Here is a 12,007-nt window from a genome sequence, read left to right as displayed (position 1 = left end):
ACTCTGCTGTCCTGACCCTGAAAATGACAGGAGGAATTTCCTTCAGGTAGCAAGCGACAAAATCTTTTTTCCTTCAAAATCAGAGGTTAGCAGACAAGCATTGTTTCAGTGACAAAATAGATCTGATTCTAGCTTGTTAAGAAGCTGAATTTTCCAATATTAATTTATAAAATGAATGTAAACTGATATCTCTGCAACTTGATAGCCAGTGATATTCTAGGATCAATACTTTGCTGGTGATGTTGATATTTGCTATTAAAGTGGACCACATTAGTAGTTCATTATTGCACTAGAAATACAGTAGAACTTGGTGCTGAGTATTTGAGGAAAAAAAAAATCATACAAATCAACCAACTCTTCTGAGCTTTCTATTTATAGTTCAACCACCAGGTGATGAATCAGTGAGGGTTCTGCCTGACTTAGTGGATGGAAGAGAGATCAGACCAGTTAGGTTCACCAACTGCTTTGTCTCTAACTGGCAGTACCAGGGTCTGCACTCTGAACTGTTGACCTCTGAACACAGTGAGGCTGACAGAGTTGAACCAAACACCAAGAGAAAGGTTATCTATCCCTAGAGCTGTTTTTATGTTTGTAGCAAGTAAGAAAACTAATATATATATATATATATATATATATATATATATATATATAGGTCATGGAACTCTAGCTGTAATTCCATACTTCTGTGAGTAGCAGTGCAAGTCGAGGGTCTTCCTTAAACTTCATTTTACTGATTCCAGAAACGCCAGGGCATGTTAATTCTGCCAAAATGTGACAGTGCGATATACGGCTTGGTATCTAGAATAAAGTTGTTTTAAAATTGGGGATTATCATTGTCACTAGATGACAACACGAAGAGACCTTAAACTCTTGTACAGAAACAGGTTTGAGAGTAAACTGCCAAGAACATGCATAAGTCAGATAAGAATGATAGGTGGTGTGTGAAACTGAGACGAGGCATGATGTGGCACACCAGCAGGGGACACCCAACATAATTGTCTGGGCAGAATTTTAAGGCAAATACAGACTGCACTTTGGGGAGCTGCTGAACAGCTGCTCCCTTGTATCGATCGAAGTGATATGTATAAAATCAGAAACAGTGTACTTTAAAGTACTTTTTTCCTTCTAACAGTACATGGCTAGAACTTTGTGGAAAGCTGCATTCCTTTTCTCATTTCCTCCCACTCATTGTAGCACCAATTTTAAGTGACTACAGGCCAAACTGGATCAGAGAACTGATCTGAGTTAAGGCTGAAAGCAAAAGCAAGCCAGTTTAAAAACTATCAGGGTTAAAATTAATAGATGTTTATCCCTTACCGTGGAAAGGAAAGAAGAGCATGTATGATATAATTAGTTTCTATAGCACATCCAAAAACAGCTGCCAAATAATAACTGAAGGATAGGAAGCAACTGGGACTGAAAAAGCATGTGTTGCCAGAGGACTTGTGCGTGTATACCCTGGCACCTGTTTTTGGCATAGGTTCATTCTCTGTAGGTGTGTCTCTGAGCTTGACCACATGTCTTAACTTTCGGATTATGCTTGGCAAGATCAATCACAGTCTTAGCATAGTTCTAAGGGTAATGTAAACTTATTTCAAACAGCATTGCCAGAGTATTCCTCTAACCTTCTTCAGGTTATCACCAGAACCATGTTGCTTCTAAGTGGAGTCAACTGTGGGAGACTGGATGAGAATAAGTAGTTTCACACTGCTTTTCAGCTGCCTCGGTGACCTGGGGCAATTCCCCATGCTGCAGCACTGCCACTGGTACTGACGCAAAGGTCAGTAAACCCAAACAAGATACAGGAGTGGGGGAAGATGCAGGTGTACTTTGGTTTGGCTTGCCTTATGCTGTGCTGTGAAACTTCGTTAGTAAGCTTTCAGACTAAATTACTGTTTTCAAGCTATTTTTCAGGGTAATAACTAGATTTTACAGAAAGTCTGTCTGGAAAAATAATTTTGAAAGCTTTAAATTGTCAAAGGATACTCTTGTTAAGCATGTGAAGCCGAATGGGAAACGATGCAGTCAGTGAACTCTTGCAGTAATAAATCTGTCTTTCTAGTTTGGCTAGAAGGAAGATATCTAAGAGCTTACAGAGAACAAGGGAAAAACATCATTTCTTTGAATTAGATAATTGGAAATCTGAATGTCTGCCACAAGGTCAAGCAAGCTTATGTTAGAGAAGTTTTTCTTGGCTTGTCCTGAGGGTAGCTGTAAAATTAAGCTTGCTTACCTATTCTGAAGCAGATCTTTGAAAGAACTTTAACATGCCAAAACATTTGGGAGTTTGGAATAGATTTTCTAAAATAATATTTTTTCCTTGCATGTCAGTGAATCATTTTCTAGGTATTGGTAGCATGAATCTTTAACCTGGTGTTTTCAGGAGTTAGGTTTTATAAAAGTTACCATGCCACTTACTTATCTAGAGGAAGTGTTGACATTTGCTGTACAATCAAATAGATAGTAACTCAAAGCAGAAATATTTCTCAGACTTTATTGGTCAGACTTGAAAAAAGGGGAAGGCAGGAAGGCTGATTGGGTACTCCTTTTATACCTGCATACTGGTCACATTTTCTTAGATTCGCAAGTAACATGCACCTTTGATAGACAATAGGGCATAAAATTCAGTATAATCCTACAGAATGCAGTAATTAAATCTTTAAGTTTATGCTGCAATATTTCTTGTTTTGTTTAGAACTTTCAAGTTCACGTGCTAAACAGCATTTATGTCTCTACTACCACCCTACTGTCTCTCAGGTCTCCATTTTAACTTTTATTTTCTGTTGTAGCAGTTAAAGAAGGGAACTTCGTGCAGCATCTGGTTTTCCTGGTGGGTGACTCAAAGTATCTCTAAGTGGGTGTTTGCAGGGATGTTAGACTTTAAAGAACCAAATTGTATACCTCTGCAGAATAGCTTTTAGCTTATTACTCACTTTGATATTCCTAGGTAATATTTGCATAAAATGTGATATGCAAGAGCAGAGGACTCAGCCAGTGGAAGAACTAGAATCATTTATGCATAGCATGCTTGAAAAGTATTGCAACATTCTTCTGTTGTTTTTTTTTTTTTTTTTTTTTGGTAACATCACTAGTTTAATAGTCAGGTGTTGAACCAAACATTTACCTGTTGGAGAGGGAAAAATATCTTTTTTTTTTTTTTTTTTTTAGTACAAAATATTTTTTTCACTAGTTAATGCCACTTTGTTTGGAATTACGGTGTGCCACAATGTAATGTGCTCTTGTAAGTAAATGCAAAGTACAATTCTTGGAGGGAGGTCCTATTGTCTTGACCCTATTGTGTATATTCCATTGACTTTTCTAATCTGGAAGTCTTTATGGCAGCTTATGGTAAATAGTACAATAAAAGCTGAATGCTGTCTCTGAAAACACATTTTGAATGTTTCCAGAGGAACTGGTATTACAGGTGTTAGTGTCTGTCAAATGTTTGAAGGCATAAAAGGTTTTACATGAACCTATCTTTTTCTGTAGTCAATGCAGATAACAATTAAGTTCAATGAGTTTGTCCTAATCAGCAAAATATCTATAAAACACTACATTTATAAACATATTTACCTTGCTCGTTTTTCCACAAAGTCCTTTTTAAGTGAGGTTTCACTCACTAGCCTTTGAATGTGAAGCCCATCTGTGAGGTTCTGTGCTTACCTGTAGATGGAAATAGACTTGACTGAGTGTACAGTGTTAAAATATCTGGGAGCAAATGCCCCCTTCCTTTGTGTTTCAGGAAGACATCCTGTCATTGGAGAACTCTTTCATTCATTAAGTGGGGAGAGGGAAAATCACCGTGGTGTTTTTAAAATGAGGTATCTTCATTTTTGTTTAGAACCAAGTTCACTGCTGAGTGTAACTCATCTGTTGGCAGATGTAAGAACGTAAAACAAGACTGAACCTCTCTCATTGGGGTGAGGGGTGGGGAATCTGTGTTCCCCAGTCCAATTACTACCATATTGCTCTACTGTAGTTCTAATAATTTACTTTCCATCCGCTGGTAACAGTTGGTAAAGGGTCTAGAGAGCAGCAAAATAAAATAGAAAGCTGCCCTTTGAACAATGACCCCACTGGGATATACATTTCTGCTTCCTTTGTAAAAGTGAAGGCAAATACGTGTTGGATAACTGGACAATCCTTATCAGTTTGGAAATGAAAACTGATCATGTGTTAAGAGTTTTTAATGAATTCTTCATAGAGAAATCTAACAAACTTGTTGATGTTTCTATAAACAAGGAATTTTCAGGGAACCATCGCTTTCCATCTTTTAGCAAAAAACATAAACTACATTTGCAACTTACAATACAATTACAAGTCAAGGACTTTACATACAGGTATTGCAAAGGCCAGTGCACCATTCAGTCCTAACAGTTCAGCATGCGTCTGCTTGGATGAGTTATTTACGAGCTCATACAGTCAACATTCCTAACTCCAAGTATGTTATTTTTTATGCCTTGCCAAGTTTCAGTGGAACTCATCTCTTACCAAGCAAGTTTCTTTGGGCAGTTTAGCTTGCCAGTACTAGACTAGTATTAAAGGGTTTAAGAAAATGTAGGTCAGTTTTTGTAAACGCTAAATTGACCACTGAAGTGGCATAGTTGTGTCAAAAGAGTAATGAACAGCTGTTGCAGACTTCCAATTCAAAGTTTTGCCACTAGCAGACTTCTGCCATTTCTTATTAAGGAAGAAATCCCATGGTTAGTTTTAATTCATTTTAGAAGAGCTTAATCTCCCACAATTACGCATTTTGACTGCCCTGAAAGAAGTTTGCTTTACCAGCTGTACAACACATGCCTCCACAGAAGGATCTAGCTGAAATTGTAGAGTGCAGTGGCACTCGGAGCCCGTCACACATCCCCTCATTAAAGTGCATACAGGAGAGGAGCCTCAGCTGTACTGGAGGCCTTTCAGTTGTCAGCAGAGTTGAAGCTGACAGAAGAGAAGAGAAGAATCCCTGGCCCTTCTTGGGAAGGCAAGGAGAGAGAGGAGGTTAATACTAACTCTGTAGTGCATTAGTTGGAGCTGCTCGTTTCGCATGACCAGTTTCTTTCTTTGGTGCAGGCTTTTATCCCTGTGTTGACTGATGCTAACAGTTCAGTCTGATTATTCAGCTGGAAGTTGCTTGTGGCCTTGAAGAAGCATCGGTGTGCTCAGAACGTCCCCATAGCAGATATGGTGGGAGAGCTGTGCTCTGAGCCGGCTGCTGGAGAGCACAGGGAATATTCAGGGTCACTTTGCATCGATGGTATTCTCACTAGAGGCCTGTATGTAAGCACCAAATTAATCCATCAGAAGGGCAGGTCTTACATTTTCTGAAGCAAATGAAACATCTTTGTTTTTTTTCCTCTCACCCAATTTGAGGAACCAGCATGTAGAAACAGGTATCGTCCTTCATGATAAGGAGAAGGGTTTTGTCTTACAGTGAGTCTGTATTCTATACTTGACTTGAATAAATTTACTGTTTTACAGATTAAATATTAGATGTTCTTATGCTAAGCATGCAGAATTCAACATGAGGCCTAAATGTATCACTTACCTTAGATATATATGTGAAGAAAATTGATTTTTCCTGTCTCCAGTTCTGAATCTGTTGCTTAGCTTCTTCCTCAGGATCACTATCTGGAACATCTTTATGACAGACAAAAAGATGAAAAATAAAAAGCCTCTATTGCATAACTCTTAAATAACACCAAGAAGAGCTACTCTAGTAGGTGTAACTTTACTACAGATCCTGAACTGAGATTTCTACAGGCACTTAAGAACAACTTTTGACCTGGGCTAATGGAAATCATTTATTATGTACTCTGAGGTTCCTGAAGTAAATGAGTAGTTTCTGAGAAGTAATCTTTGCAGTGAAATAGCTCTGTGGCTAGCATTCTCTTTCTCCTGGGACCTTTTCAAATACAGTTTTCCCTCTGACCCTACTTTTCCTTTTAAAAGAAAACTTTCCCTTTGATCTGAGGCTCAAAATTTTCTTAGCTCTTGATTTTGAAGTGCCATGTCTGTCTGTACTAGGTTTTTTTGAATAACTGTTTTACCTCATGTTACCTGAAATGTGAAGGGCACATCAGTGGTCTGTAATCGCCACCTGTCCTCCTCTCAGCTGGGGCCTCGCTCACCAGCATGTTAATGCCTGCTTCTCTGTGGTGAGTGGAGCAACTCGTGTGGGAGCAGCTGGCCGGGCAGTTGGGGAAAGGGGAAATAAGGTAACTTTGCCCTTTGCAACAAACATAAGACTTTGGTTCTGTTAAATAAAAGATCGTTTGACTGCCAGTGCTCAAAAGCATGCTATAACTAGCATGCTTTTGTGTGGTACCAGCCTGAGGAGCAGGTCTTTGATCTGCCTAGGGTAACTGCTAGGGCCCTGCTAAAGTGCTGATGTGTAGCACTGGGTTTCTAGAACTAAACAAGGTATTAACCCAATTACATATGTTATTTGTAGTGCTGATGGTAATATTACTTTGAAGGTGAAAGTGTTGCTGTCTTTGTTCTTTCCCAAAGTTTTTGGAGTCTACAGGTGGAAGGGATTTTTGATACCCTATGGCACTTCTCTTACAAACTGAGGCCTTGTTAGCTGAGCCCCTAAACTAATGTTGAGGTGTCAGAAAATCTAATTTATAGGTTTCTTAGAAAATAATAGGCAGCAACTGACTCCAGGCATCCGTTTCAAGGTAACTTTTTCCTCTAGGAAATAGGAGTTGTAACTCAGTTAAGGGATTTCTGCAGCTGGGAGCATGATCACTGGCTCAAAGTCAAGGAAGGGAAAGAAAGGTTAATTCAGGCTGGTTTAGCATGTGTAGTATTCCAGCAAAGGCTCCTAGATTGGAACCCAGAAAATTTAAAACTGCTCTCGGTAGGTACCTCTTTCTTTCACTGAGATGTGGAAGGGTCTCTGTACAGGCCCTTTGCAAGATGGTAAGAAGTAAAATGAGGGTTCTTTGGTTTGTTGCTTTTTTCTTCAATCTCTGGTTGTTTTTTCTTCAACTCTGGTTGGAAATGAGATGTAATTCTGGATTTTGAGCATATTTACACTACAATAAGCCATCATATAGCATTAAACATTGTTTCTACATTTGGGTAGTGGCCTTGGGATGAAAGACTTCATGTTTAACCACCAACATTAAGTTGCCACAATTCTATTTTTGCCTTGCTTGCTATCTTGGTTTCTCTGTGTTATTGGACTTTTTTTTTTTGACGCTAAGTACAAGGTGAATTCGTCTTTACTTGGGCTAAATGTGTTTAAATAATTTCTCTTGTTACTGGTCATTGATTTTTCAGTAACGTGCTGTATCAGAAATTTCTTGAGAAACAAACTTCAAAGCTCATGCCATAATTGTGTACAGTGTACCAAAAAAAAAAATAAAACACTAATATTTCCTTTATGAAACTGAATGATTTTTAGGAACAAAAACACCAAGCACCTTCTCTGTAATTCTATTAACAGGATGGTAGTTCACAACAAAGCTGTCATGCTTATTTCAACAGTTTGAAGTTGTAAAACTAGAAATACTTCAAAAGCAGATTCTTTCATGACCTGTCTGTTAAACTAGAAGTTATGTTATGCTATCAGTTTCAGAAGAAAAAATTCAAGTATTTCAGAGGTCTCCAAGAAGCTGTCTGGTATATTAATCTTGAAACTTGATAGGTTGAAGACTGAAATTGTTTTTATTAAATTTTAACATACCAGAAATCTTCCTAAATGACAGTTTTTGGAAATACTCATGAATTTTTCCAATGTGCTCTCATTCAGCCTGTCATCAGAAATCTTTTTGAAGGTGTGTTGTAACAGATAATACCAAGAGAATCAAGTCATCTGAGGATGCCTATTATACATGATTTCATTGTACCTGGCTGTCAACCGTATATTTATCTATTTAGGTTCAGGCGAAGAAAGAAGAAACTTTGCCACCATCGCTTAGTCAAACCATTCCAACTTTCTATTTTCCTCGAGGATGTCCTAAGGAAAAAGTGAATATAGATGCTGTGATTGCCAAAATTGAGAGAACTTTCTCTCAGTTTCCGAATGAGAGGGCAACTTTAGACGACATGGGGAAAGTTGCAAAGGTGAGAATTTGCTGGCTGGCTTCTTTCAATACTACATACCTATGGAAAGGAAACAAGAATTGTGCTTTGTTTTCTTGCATTATGGGTTTTCATTTCCAGTAAGGTAGTGCTAGTAAGACGGCATACCTGCTGATGTTGATAGCACAGTTATGAGTGGAAAGCTTTGCATTAAGTCTGTCTTAAAATTTACATTATTCTTAGAAAATGTAACAAACCATAAAACAAAATGTGTTCTTTGTTGACCCACAGACTTAAGACAAAAGCCACTCTTGGTATGCACTTTGATTTTAGACCTCTACAGAATTAGTCATGTGGTGGAAAATGTTCCTGTCAGTGGTATAAAATCTTCCAAGTGCTATTTTTCTTAAAGCAGTGTCATGAACATCCACTGTAAAGATGCTGAAACACAGAATCATTTGGTAAACTGAAATTATAACTGTTTAGTCAGTAGTGAAGAGTTAATTTAAAGTTACTGTAGAGTAACAAAATAGTAGGCTTACAAAGCAGCTAAGATTATTTGTAAATTTTGTCATACACAATAAGCTAGTTAAATCAAACTTTAAATTTCTAAGCAATACTTGAAATATCAGTGCAAGTCATGGTCTTGGTCATGAGTCTTAGGTTCTCATCCTTGTTCCTGTCACTTTGCATTTCAAGTCCAGGGCCTAGAAGAATAGAAGCAGGCTCTTCTCTAGAGAAGAGCCTGCTTCTCTGAAGTTGGGGAGCTCCTAGCCTATCTCACCAGAAGAGTTTAACTGCTAAGCTGAGCAGTAGGATTCCCTCCTTCCACAGCTCCTTTCCAACTAGAAGGGGTGCTTCAGCAAGTGAGCTGGAAGGGTCCAGTCAGCTACAACTCAGTGATAAAAGGCAGCCTCCTGAAGGGTAGGGAAAAGCCTCTCAGGCTGAGCAGGGTATTTGTTAGAAACGCTTCTGTAAGTACTGGTTAAACTACTGCATGAGAAATAACTGTCCTTTTCTGCCAGTGACCGTGCACATCTTGTAATATTTAGTATTCTTTGAGATCCAAATGAGCTTCTCACAGATGTTGGCACATCTGATGACTCCAAGGCATAGTCAGTGTCAGGCAAGAGAGCAGCACTTTGCAGTGAGGACTGAGGAAGCTTGGAGCAGACGCAGAAGCAGTGCTGTAGCTGTATGGGAACACTCAAGGTGTGGAGGAGTACCTGCTGGTTACTGTGAAGTGCTGCTGGACAGGACAGGGCAGCCTGCTACCAAAAGTGGGAAAGATGTGCATGTATATGCAATGATGCAGATGACTTGAGCTATCCTCTGAGCCAGGTAAATGTAAACTGGCTGTGGTCCAGAAGTTGTGTAACTGTTTGTGCTGCCTGGAGCTCAATTTAAACATATCCAGCCCAATAGCAAGGGCTCTGCTCAGCTGCTTGGAGGGTGGACAGACCAGACATGTGACTGCATTCATCTATTAGGAATGCTGCAAGTTGCTTTGTTTTTCTTTCCACTTCTGAATCTTGGCCTAAAGCAGTTGCTTTAAATTAGCTAGTTTGGAGGGTGTAGCTAGTTTCAGAAACAAAATAAAAATAAAATAAAATAAATCTGTGCTTACCATGGTTTCAGTAATGCTTCTAATCCCCTACAGATACATGCAATGTTACAAAAAGGTTTTTCCCATTATATTTCCTCAATGTTTTTCCTTAACACCTGTAAAACTTAATTTTTTGAAAGACTTATGAGGGAGTAACCCTCAGATAAGCAATCTCATCAATGAATTGACTTGATGTATACTTTAATTATAGGCTTGTGAATGCCCACTTTACTGGAAAGGTCCTCTGTTTTATTGTGCTGGAGGAGAACGAACAGGATACGTGTCAGTTCATAAGTTTGTTGCAATGTGGAGGAAGTAAGTAGATCACTTTTTCAGAGAGATGGTATTTTTAAATGAAACATGGTAGTCTAAGTTCTGAATGAGTTTGTAAAGGGGAAGAAAACACTACCATAACCATTGTCAGTAAACTTTTACCTTGGACAACGTAAGTAGATCTTTCCTTTAAAACAAGCAAACAACTCTATATTACACTTAAAGATTTTTAAATGCTTGTGATAAATGACTGGCTATTGATGGGAAAAGTGAAAACCACGGCACTAATTTACAGATGTCATTTCTGGACAAAATGCTTTCTCTTTTTACTTTCTCTTTAGTTTCCTAGTTCTAACTTGAAAATGTCCTTTCATATAAGCAATTACTTTGAGTACCCCTCCTCAAATGTAAATGTACAAGACTAGCGTGCTTTAACTTCCCTTAGAGTGAACTTTGCAATGTGTGATTAATTATCTTTTGAATTAAATGTTGTGGTTGCAGTTCTGTAAGACTTGTTCGTGCTAATTTGTATGGGCATCCTAGGAGCAATTTTCTGTGTATGCTAGTAAATGCATATCTTTACATTTCAGAATACTTCAGACCTGCTATGATGATGCTGCAAAGTTTGTTCATCTTCTAATGAACCCTGGATGCAACTATTTGGTGCAAGAAGACTTCATTCCTTTTTTACAAGTAAATTGCAACTGAAACTAGTTCTAGAAAACAAAACAAAGTTATGAGCTTGCAGAGTTTTTTTTAGCTAAACATGCGTTTTCATGGTCTTCATTAAAGTTTATTAATACTTCGTGTAGCTCACTTTGTGTTGTCCACTGAGTGCTAGTGACTTCTTTTAAAGTTAATCATTTTATGGCTGGTTATATATATATATTTTTTTATATTTATATTTTTTTATATTTTTATATATCTGCAGTTAGATGTATGGATTTGAAATTGTTTGCAGGAGTAGCTTGTATTTTTAGAATTTTTGGGATTTTGAAAAGCAGTTGAAGTTACTTATGTCAAGGAGGCCCTTTGGAGGGCAAAGGAAAAGTGGCCTGTAAATTCAAGACTTAATACAATTTCTCTCAAAGAGCAGCGAACAAATTTATAAAACCTGAATTGACTTTTAATGTGTTGTCAGACACAATTACAAGCTACAACAGTCAGTATTTATCTGGCTAGTTTATTCAAAATCTGCCTATGTAAAATACAGGAAACCTTCAGGTTATATGGCTATTAAGAGATTATTTTATTCTTAAAGTCATCAGTGTTTACATGAAGCATGCTATAAATGAAGTTATTAATTATTCTAGTTAATTTGAACCCTCTTGCTTAAGGAAGGAGATATGCTAATCTGTGCTATTTATTTTATACAGTCACTAATGAATACTGTTCAGGATATTGTTATTCCTTTCTCTGTAGGATGTGGTGAATAGTCATCCTGGCCTATCATTTTTAAAAGAAGCATCTGAGTTTCATTCTCGGTACATTACCACGGTAAGTGTTTTTTATTTGGAAAATCTGTTCTTGTTAATTAAGTACAAAAATCAGAATGGTTAAAGTTAGTCAATAAGCATCTTTGTCCTTTGGAGGGGAAAAAAAAAAGTTGAGTATGCTGTCAGTCTTAATTTCTACTTAACTAGAGGTATTACAAAGAAAATTGATTTATTTTAGCATTGTAGTAGAAAGTGGTGAACTTAATACTAGGAAGAGAAACACTGAATTGTAACAGTGTACAATAAGTTAATGAAAATTGAACAAAGAATGTGCTGTTATCTTAGACTGACTAGATTGTGGGTTTAGACTGTACTCATTAGAATCCCACCCTTATTCTGCGATTAATTAAATGCAATTTTGAATGAAAAGTCTATATTAACATGATTATGTTCAGCATCAAGTAAAGTAATGTTAATACTGAAGCTGCTTACCATTTTTCTCTCTGGGGGTTTTTCTTTCTAGGCAGGTTTTTTTATACAAAACAAAAAAGCTCCATTTCTTTCTTCATGCAGTTACATGACTGAAGTATTCTTTAGGTACACAAGGGAAAAATCAGTGACATTATATTTCCTTGGCCGTAGACTAGATACCCAATTCCACTGA

General features: G+C 37.6%; 1 protein-coding gene across 12 annotated transcripts in view; it reads left to right on the top strand.

Moving 5' to 3' along the window:
- The window catches only part of PPP2R3B (protein phosphatase 2 regulatory subunit B''beta), a 49,636-nt gene that overhangs the window by 21,310 nt on the left and 16,319 nt on the right, over nucleotides 1-12,007 (top strand). For all 12 annotated transcript variants that reach the window (XM_084506221.1, XM_084506215.1, XM_084506213.1 and 9 more), the window contains 4 exons: nucleotides 7,885-8,070; nucleotides 9,846-9,949; nucleotides 10,498-10,600; nucleotides 11,330-11,404. In XM_084506221.1, coding sequence (XP_084362347.1) covers nucleotides 7,885-8,070; nucleotides 9,846-9,949; nucleotides 10,498-10,600; nucleotides 11,330-11,404 — 468 coding nt within the window. The remainder of the gene's footprint in view (nucleotides 1-7,884; nucleotides 8,071-9,845; nucleotides 9,950-10,497; nucleotides 10,601-11,329; nucleotides 11,405-12,007) is intronic.

The sequence above is a fragment of the Aythya ferina genome (genome assembly GCF_964211825.1).
Source record: "Aythya ferina genome assembly, chromosome: 1".
In the NCBI taxonomy this organism is placed as follows: Eukaryota; Metazoa; Chordata; class Aves; order Anseriformes; family Anatidae; genus Aythya; species Aythya ferina.
Note: the sequence above shows the minus strand (reverse complement) of the source record. Positions and strands in the feature narration are given on the sequence as shown.